This window comes from Natator depressus, chromosome 21 (assembly GCF_965152275.1).
Source record: "Natator depressus isolate rNatDep1 chromosome 21, rNatDep2.hap1, whole genome shotgun sequence".
In the NCBI taxonomy this organism is placed as follows: domain Eukaryota; kingdom Metazoa; phylum Chordata; order Testudines; family Cheloniidae; genus Natator; species Natator depressus.
This window is the reverse complement of record NC_134254.1, coordinates 14,211,107-14,220,943: the sequence shown is the minus strand read 5'-3', so window position 1 is coordinate 14,220,943 and position 9,837 is coordinate 14,211,107. Positions and strand designations below refer to the sequence as shown.

Sequence of the window (9,837 nt, the reverse complement as noted above, 5' to 3'; positions counted from 1 at the left end):
GGTCTATTTTAGGCTTCCTGTTCTCATCAACGCCTAAGCCAACAGGTGCCTTTCAGGAAGCCTCATCAAAATCTGCGGAGTCATTTTTAGCTCATGTAAGTCTGGAACAATGAAGCCGTTCGCTATAAAAAGAACATGAAACCACCTTGTCAATGGGAGCCCTTCAGGAATACACATTGGCTAGAACGTCTCTCAGCTAGAAAATTTAGATTTTTTTTTTAATAAGAATTAAAAATATTTCTTATTAATACATTTTATCTCAACAATTATTCTACATTCTTTGCCATTATACAGCAAGCAGATAATCCTGCCTTGATTTCACTCTATTTCTATGTAAGGTCCGTGATCGTCTTCCAATAGGAACTCCTTGCTCCCCTTTGGCTAAGAACTGCAGCTTGGTCCACGGTGTCAGTTGGCCAGGAAAAAAAAATCACACCCGTATTTGCTAGCGATATAGAAGAGAGGCTTCTCGTGCAGTCATGCCCTGAGAAAGAAGAGACTGGGAAGGAACTGGCGTTCTGGGTTGACCAGGCATCTCATCGTTCACAGGAGGATGGGCAAGGTTCCAGAGATGCTCAGAGCCAGCAAAGCACAGGGCGCTCTGCCTTTGAGCGAGATGCTGACCCAGTCTGGACAGAATATTGCTGCAGGAAGATATCTGCCCAAGCCCAGCCGGGCTCCCCCTTTCGGAACAGTACTTCAGGAATTTGTCCTTTGTTTCTTTTTTTGTTCTTGATATTCAGTTACTTTCTGCTGGAAATACCCTGTGGAAAACAAAAGCTGGGTCAGTTACACACTACACTGGAGTTTCATCAACAATTGAGGTCATTGGCTGGTTTCTGGTAGGGATGCAGAAGCAGAGATTAGCCCAGCAAACTCCATAAGAACCAGTGATCAAAGCAGAGAACCTGAAGATGGAGCTATGGTCATATTCTCCATATACATTATTATAGTACACCAATCGCCATGGGATTTAGGTGCTGAAGGAGGTAGAGAGGCAGGGAATAGAATCTAATGACTCCGGTCAATTTGCATTGGAGGGCACCAGAGCAGCAGCACTGGCTCCAAATCTACCTGCACCTTGAGCAACGATAGGCTGAAGCTGAACCAGCAGGGCGAGCATCACAAATATTGGGGATAAAATGGTACCGGATCCAAACTGAAGGGGATGGGGGAGCGCACTCAGAGAGTGCGGGGGCTCAGAGGTGCAGCTAGCTCAGTAACCCAAGATCAGCCAGAAATCCAGTGGCAGGGCTAGGAATTAGAATGAAGCTCTCCTGAGACTCAGTCCAGTGCTCCATCTACTAGGCCATGCTGCATTACTTACAGCCCTGAAACAGGATGTGTGTGTGTCAGGGAATACACTGTAGAGAAGAGAATAAGCAAGGAGCGCTTTGCACTAGTCCTTTCCTCCTTGCCCTTTGACTGTTTTCAATACAAACGCAGGCTGAGTTCTGGAGTCTGCAATTACCTCCTCCATCCAGGGGCTGCAACCGACACAGGGTGTCTCTGCTGGTGCATTGCAGGCAGAGGTTGTGGGAGAGACTCACTATCACTGCCTGTACCATCTTTTCTAACAGCATCTCTCTCCCTTCCCACAAAAACATTTGCACCTCATTTGCACAAGCAAATATGCAAATGAGTCCTGCTCCCTCTAGCCCATAGAAACCAAAGAGTGGCCTCCAGGGATCCTGATGCTTCCTGAATGCCAGGGCAGTAACAGAAGGGGGAGGAGATGGAGCAATTTACCTTCTTGGATCATCCTGCTCCTTTCCGCTTCCTGGATAAAGAGGGAAAACATCTGAGTCCTCACAAATCTTTTCACAAACTTGCGGCAGGACTTGGAGGTGATGGCTTTGCAGAACGCCTTCTCCTGAAAGGAGCCCTGGCCGCTCTTATTCCACTTGAGGTGCGATGTATAATGGCCAACAGTTTTAACGAAGAATTGCACGAAGGTTTTGGAGACATGGGCGTTCACTTGTTCAGACGCTGAAAAGGGAATAGAAAAAGTACCGTTTGGGCATGGGGGCTGGTATTCACATGACCCCCCATTAACTCAGGATGTGGACACCTCACAATCTGAATGTATTTACACTCACAACCCTTCTGTGAGGCAGGACAGGGCTATCATGGGGGAATGGAGGGACAGATCCTCAGAAGTATTTACACTTCAAATTTCCTTAAAGGATCTGGGCCAAAATGACCCACCCAAGGATCGCCCCGTCTGTGGTGGGGCAGGAACTTGAAGCCTGGTCTCCTGAGTCCCAGGCTAGTGCTCTGACCACTGGGCCATCCCACCTCTCTTCTCCTGTCTGTGCCACAGTCTGGGGCATTCCACAGTCCGGGACATTTTCCATTCAAAAGCAGCTGTAACACCTGAATGGTGCTAAACTGTGTGACTCCCAAACCCAGTCATGGCAAGGGAGAAAAGCCAGGAGGTTCCATTCGCTAAGGAGCCAACAGGAGTATAAACTGAACTGTCCCAATGTGGTATTCAATTGCCCAGTCCAATGGATAATTACTGCTGACCTCCATACTTGGACTTCTTATAACACTTGGCTTCAAAGGAACTCCGAGCATTGTATACACATTCAAGGAATTGCGTCTACCACCTTAAAATGTGAAGTACACCAGCCTACCGAGATGCTAGATGGAGGGCCTCATTGCACCCTGACCTAATTCACATGCTGTGTTCATGTCAGAAGCAATGGCCATCTCCTTCACACATTAAAATCCAATTTCCTGGTGTTAAATCATTAAAGAGTTGTGACAGCCACTAGCACATGGTACTGCCCTTCACAGGCTGTTCTGGATGGAGGACTCCATCTGCTTGATTAGCACGTATACACTGTAGTGGCAGAAGGGAGTCTAGCTGTCCAGATCTCCCAGATCCAGATTTCACTGAGGGATATTGAGGGTCACTGGCTTTCTGTTTTGTCAAGATAAAGCTATCAAGAGCCTTCTGGATTTTTTGCTCCCCTCCCTACTGATGGATTATTTCTCTTCCCTGACTGGTCTCCACAATCCTACATGGTTGTGGAATTTAGGGAGGAAGATGCTCAGCTCAGAATATGGCCACTACAAGAACTGGCAGGGGATGGTACTAGTCTGAAAATGACTCGGTAAAAATCCCTCATTTATTGCGTTCCAATGACTCCAGACCACACGTGCTCGCACGACAGCTAGAAAGGCTGTGGGGTTTTTTAAATCTCTATGTAACACCCAGCCCTGCAAACTCAGCCTGGCGTCTGAGAGTCACGCTGGGCTCTGTCCATTTCGCCCATCCCCACCAATAACGAAAACTGGAATTTAGTAACGTCTGCTAGAATCCAGCTCCTTCTCCCGGAACTGCGCTAGCTCTGCGGGGCTAACAATAAAAAGGGTCTATTTTTGTCAATGAAGTCAGCAGGTCCGACTCTGCTGCACACACAAAGAAATTGGTATAACCACAGGGCTTCTCTGACCACGGCTGCACTTCAGTATTCATGCAGAGCAGAAACAATGTACTATGCCTGCTAGCTGGGGATGGGGAATAAAGCAGAGCACTTCCTAACCCGCAGAACCAGAGCACCGCTGAAATGCAGGTGAAATGCAGCCACCTCTGGAGTGGGGAGCTGCAGCTAATCAGAGCATATCACATTGAACAACAGGTGGGGGAAGCGAAAGGTTGGGTAAGGACCACAGAGTAAACCCCAATCATAGCTAAGTGCCTTGGGATCCTTGACAGTTCTGTGCTGGTCTTTCAAGTGTTGTATTGAAGACACGCCGGGGCAGATCCTGAGCTGGTGGGAGATGTCACAGCTCCACTAAAGTCAATGTGGAGAGGAAGCCAATGGAGTGATGACAATTTTATACCAGCTGAGGACTTGCCCCACACTCCATAAGCTGCACAAACCTCAGTCTCTTTCTACCTCTGAAGCGGGAAGGGCTAAGGTGTCCCTGCAGAGGCTGAGCGTGTGGGACCCAGGGACCCTGGCTATTCCAGTCCAGCTGCTTAGACCACTGAGCTATTCTCTTCGCGTGCATGTGAGTCTAAAGCATACACAGCCCTAGAGATGGGCTGGCTGGAACCGAGAGGGCAGTGTAGGAAATTAGGTCCTGGGTTCTTAGCCCACTTGCCCCAGGATGGCTGGTTAGCCCGGGACACCGGCAGTCATTTTGTGGGGCATTCACAGGTACTCCACCGTGCGCACCCCAAAGAAAGAACTCTGCCTACTCTGTATGTTGTTGTTGCTGTTGTGCGTCTTTAAAGAAGTCAGCATCTCGGTCTGCAGCTTGGCCGGTAAGATGTCTCCTTCGTCACAAACCTGAAAGAGGATGTTCCGATGTTAGCACAGCCAGCTCTTGCAAACCAGGGAAGCCTGAGACGGTGGCTTTTACTGGGAAGAAGGTTTTGAAGCGTGAGAGAGGATTCTAGCTCACCGAACCACTTTCTGAGTGTACCTGCAGGCCCAAAGCATCCTGGAACGAACACATCTCCCCCCACCAGATCCCCTGTGACCCATTCTTTAATGCAGCCGTGAAGTCTGCATTACCATAGTCTCGGTGGGGCTCACTAGCTACCGCCAGAAGCTATTGCCTATCAATTTTTATCCCAAAGGATGTTGGAGAGACACCTTCTGCAGGGTTAATTGACACCTCTGTCTCTGACACAGCCTCTCCTCCGCCACCCGTAACGAGAAGAGACAACGCAACAGCCCGAGAAATTAATTTTGCACTGAACTCCCATTGGTCTCTCCCTGCAGGGCCGTGCCCGGGTGTTTTGAAACCAGGAACGCTAACGTTACAGTGTGCTCTGTAAGCTCGGGCAAGAGGCCCTGCCCCCCTGAACCTGCAGAGTGCAAATAATAAGTGACAGGTGGGAAGGAGTGGGTGACAGCTACTGAAAAGCCAGGACTAAGGACCCTGCAGTGGCTCAGTAATACTGGTCAAGCAACGAACAAGCACCTGCGTCTAGCGACGGCATGAGGAACAGTCTAAATCGCACCAGGGACACCTACCGATCTTAAGAACTTCCCTTCGCACAAGTCAACCAGCAGCACCTAAAACCAACAGACAGGACGCAGCGTTAGCCAGGCTGCATTGCAAGGCCACTTCTGAGCAGCAGCGAGTTAAGAGAATGTATTTCAAGAGCAGTCTTCTGTGCCCCAAGTCCATTTGAAAAGCTCTGAGCTGCACCTGATGATGAACTGCTCTAGGTCACTGCAATGGAAAAGGCTTCTCCACCCCTCCAAACTTCCTGCCTGGTGAAAGAGGAGCACCAGTGCCTGGCCTGGGGGAAGGAATGGACCCGGGACATGGAAAGGAGATTTGGAGCCTTTCACCTCTAGAATCAGTCACTGGGTCCAATCCAGCCCAGACTGAAAGCGGTTCCCGTCCGGTGTCTCTTGGGAGGCCCACATGAGATGAGTTCAGGAGTCTCAGCCCATATCCCCATGGGGAGAGGGCCACAGCCCCACAACTGCCCCATTGTTAGTGCTCCCAGCAGAAGGCCAAGGAGCGCACCGTCCTGGAAACTCTGGCAGTGTCTACACTAGTTTTCTAAGATGTGTGCTCACCCCCCATGAGCTATGAGCAGTGAGATGCTTAGGGCAATGCTGGCTACAGGGTGAACTGAAGGCAAGGAATGCCCCCTTTGTCGCAGGGAATCTGGGCTGAGGCCCTTGCCCAGCTAGTGGGTAGGAGATGATATCAGCATCCCATCTGGCCTAGGGAACAGCTTGGGTGTTACCCTAGGAGCAGGCTGGAGTCCGCTCTTGTATCCTTCTGGGCCCTTCTCCTCCTGAGGCTGGGATGGAGACACAATCAGGGCCTGCTACCAGGGCTGGGTTTCCAATTAAGCACAGTAGGCACGTGCCTAGGGGCGCCTTGCTTCTCTCAAACAGTGTGCAACACAGAGGTCAGCTGTAGTCGGGGGGGGGGAGGGCGCTGAAGATGCTGTGCCCAGGGGCGCGTAAGTTGTAAATCCTGCCCTGCCTGCTACCACGTGGAGATAACAATCAAGGGGCACGAAAGGGCAAACTTTCATCTTCAAGCCCATCTGCGGCATGGGAACAGAGATCCCCCCTCAGACAGTACCTCCTCCATCGGCTGATCGAGAACCTGCTCTAGGCAGCGCTTCTGGACTCCAACCATGAAGGGCGTGGGGCAACAGACGGTATCAATCAGGCATTCCGGAACCACGGGGATGTAGGTGTGCGCCCAGGAGAAGGGGTAGAGAAGAGCTGCCACGGCATGGATGCACTGGGACAGGACGCTGCCGAATAAATAAGGGTTCTGATTAGTAAATGAATTTGGCAAGTAGCTGGCCAGCAGGTTAGGCCTTGGGTGAGACTTTCAAGAGCACCTGAGTGACACAGGAGCCAAAGTCTAAGTGACTTTCAAGGAGAGACAGGCTCCTAAATAGGTGGGTGCTGTTTTTCGTAGATTATAAAGGCAGAAGGAACCATTGTGATCATCTGGTCTGACCTCCTGCATAGCATGGGCCAGAGAACATCCCTGAACTTATTCCTGTTCCAACGAGAGCAGATCTTTTAGAAAAACATCCCATCTTGATTTAAAATTTGCCAGTGATGGAGAACCCACCATGGCCTTTGGTAAACTGTTCCCATGATTCATAATCCTTGCTGTTAAAAAATATGAACTTTATTCCTAATCTGAATTTGTCTTGCTTCAATTTCCAGCCATTGGCTCTTGTCTCTTAGATTGAAGAGCCCAGTATCAAAGTTTTGTTTCCCTTATAGAGACTGATCAAATCACCCCTTCATCTTCTCTTGGTTAAGCTAAATAGATTGAGCTCCCGCAGCTCAATTCTACCCGCCTATGTTGGCTGTTTTTGGGAAGTCTTCCTCCCCTTGGCACATGGCAGTGTTACCAACTCTCAGGATTTCATCACACATCAATATTTGATGTTCTTCTTAAATCCCCAGTTCCTGCAGTCAGGTGATTACATCAGAATCTCAGCTTTCTTTAATGAAGAAATCGAAAGAAAAGTAAGTTTCTAGCTCTGTGGTTGCAGAGAAAAGTTTGAATACATGTCCCTAAGGGCTCAAAAACCAGAAGAAAAAACTCCCACATAGGTATTTTTTTAAAAAATCTCATGATTTTGGGGGCCAAAACCTCATGGGTTTTGAACCCTTGGAGTTGGCCCTGCTGCCGGTGTTGCCCCACCAATGCTCTGAGTGGCAGGGCACCGCTATCCGGGGTGCCTCCAGATTTGCCTTTTCGGGACAAAAAGTTTCCCCAACTAGAAAACAATAAATTGAGTTTCAGACTAAACTCCCCTAGAGAGAAGAGGAAACCCCCTGCCCTCAGCAGGGGGCCCAACAAGCTGCACTGCCATCAGCCCACACAACTAGCCTTCCCCTACCCCTCAGCACAAGCTGCAGGTTGGCTTTGCCACCTGGGAGGGTCATTCTCTTTCACTCTAACACAAAACCCTAACAGTGACCTCAGCAGAGTTAAGGCAAAATAACCTCCCAAATGCAGGGAATGGGGGACGGTCATATATACTGATCCATTGACACAAAAGCTGCTAAGTTTCCGAGTTAATAATAATCATACCTAGCTCTTTTCATCAGTAGCTCTCAAAGGAGGACAGGCTCGTTATCCCCATTTTGCAGATGGGAAAATAGGCACCGGCTCTGTGGGTGCTCCGGGGCTGGAGCACCCACGGGAAAAAATTAGTGGGGGCTCTGCACCCACCGGCAGCCAAGCTCCCCCCTCCTTGCCTCCTTCTCCCCTCGCCGAGCGCGCCGTGTCCCCACTCCTCCACCTCCCTCCCAGTGTTTCCTGCCCCCCCGCCACCTAACAGCTCTTTGGCGGCGGTTAGGAATTTCCAGGAGGGAGTGGGAGGAGCGGGGATGCAGCATGCTCAGGGGAGGAGGTGGAGAAGAGGCAGGGCAGGGGCGGTGACTTGGGGGAAGGGGGTGGAATGGGGGCGGGAAGGGGGTGGGGCTGGGTTGGGAAAAGGCAGGGTGGGGTGGGGACTTTGGGGAAGGGGTGGAATGGGGGTGGGGCAAGGGCAGTGCAGGGGCGGGGCCAGAGGTGGGGCTGGGGCGCGGGCGGGGGTTGAGCACCCACCAGGCAGTGGGGAAGTCAGTGCCTATGGATGGGGAAACTGAGGCTTGGGGAGGGAGCATGACTTGCCCCAGGTCACCCAGCAGGCCAGTGGCAGAGCTGGGAACAGACCCTAAGTCTCCCAAGTCCAGGTCTGGTCCTCTACCTGCACAGCGTGAGTCTGAGGAAGCTGGGGTATGAATTGCTTTTCGGTATCTGTTGGAAGTGGAAGCCTTGGGGAGTGCTGGAGTGCGATATCGACAGCATTGTGGTTGAAAGGAGTGCACAAGTCTTCCCCCTTCACTCCTTATTTCAATGCTTTTAAGGCTTAACCCTCACTAGACAAAGTTATTGTTTGCTAATTTTATAGAGAGGATCCTTCCGCAGGGCGGTCAGTGTGTGTTGTTTTCTTCCAAGGGTCTGAAGAGTGAAAGTCTCTGGTGGCTGGGATCAAATCAGAGACTCCTTCCTGCTGATGAGTCGGAATGAGGAAATCCGAGAGGGAGAGGAGAGATTTGAATCGATGGGCTGTCTGACGAGGAGTGAGCATAACCTTTACGCTCTGCTGATGTTAGCATGAGAGGGTGACTTTCCTGGCTACCTGCCTCCCTGGGCTTGTCAGCTTAGTGAGGATTAACCCTTTGGGCTCAATTGGGAACAGACTCCAGCTGTCTTGTTAGTCTATCATATATAATAATACCACCTCGCTCTTATCTAGCACTGTTCATCCACGGAGCACTCTGCAAAGGAGGTCCTTTTACAGATGGAGAAACTGAGGCACAGAAGGGCATGTAACTCGGCCAAGGCCATGCAGCAGGCCAGTGGCAGAGCCAGGGATAGAACCCAGTCTCCTGAATCCCAGACCAGTGCTCTGCCCACTAGATCAGACTTCCATGCCTCATGAGCAGTCTGAGGTCAGTGACCCTTTGCTTGCTCAGACTCTTTAGGGTCAGCTCCCAGAGTGGAAGGTTCTCAGCTTCTCTCTCCTCCCCTGCACCTGGAATTAATTTATTCTGATTTTATCTCCTGAACTGGATGGGGCACAAAAAATTAATCACTACTCACTGCACTGTGGGGATGGGGAGGGTGCCCTCAGCCAGCCCCAACTACACCTACCCTGGGGCCGAGATACACGGAGTAGCAGACTTCAGGACACGTCATTCGACACTTGCATCTGCGTCTGCCCCCTTACGAAGGGGGAGTGGAACCGAGGGCACCTGCAGGCTGCATTCCAGGGCTGGGCGAGCTGCATGTGACTGGTACTTACGAGCTGAGAGAATCATAGGACTGGAAAGGACCTCGAGAGGTCATCTAGTCCAGTCCCCTGCACTCATGGCAGGACTAAGTATTATCTAGCCCATCCCTGACAGGTGTTCGTCTAACCTGCTCTTACAAATCTCCAATGATGGAGATTCCACAACCTCCCTAGGCAATTTATTCCAGTGCTTCACCACTCTGACAGTTAGGAAGTTTTTCCTAATGTCCAACCTAAACCTCCCTTGCTGCAATCTAAGCCCATTGCTTCTTGTCCTAGCCTCAGCGGTTAAGAAGAACAATTTTTCTCCTTCCTTGTAACAACCTTGTATGTACTTGAAAACTGCTTTCATGTCCCCTCTCAGTCTTCTCTTTGCCAGACTAAACAAACCCAATTTTTTTCAATCTTCCCTCATAGGTCATGTTTTCTAGACCTTTAATCATTTTTGTTGCTCTTCGCTGGACTCTCTCCAATTTGTCCACATCCTTCCTGAAATGTGGCGCCCAGAACTGGACACAATACTC

At 50.4% G+C, this 9,837-nt stretch overlaps 1 protein-coding gene across 1 annotated transcript in view; it reads right to left on the bottom strand.

Moving 5' to 3' along the window:
- Positions 1-264: 264 nt before the first annotated feature.
- DENND2D (DENN domain containing 2D) overlaps positions 265-9,837 on the bottom strand; it is a 34,658-nt gene continuing 25,085 nt past the window's right edge. The window contains exons 8-12 of the mRNA XM_074935970.1: positions 6,079-6,256; positions 5,001-5,042; positions 4,217-4,307; positions 1,750-1,989; positions 265-764 (exon numbers count right to left, since the gene is read on the bottom strand). Of these exons, the coding sequence (XP_074792071.1) occupies positions 700-764; positions 1,750-1,989; positions 4,217-4,307; positions 5,001-5,042; positions 6,079-6,256 (616 nt within the window). The 3' untranslated portion in view covers positions 265-699. The remainder of the gene's footprint in view (positions 765-1,749; positions 1,990-4,216; positions 4,308-5,000; positions 5,043-6,078; positions 6,257-9,837) is intronic.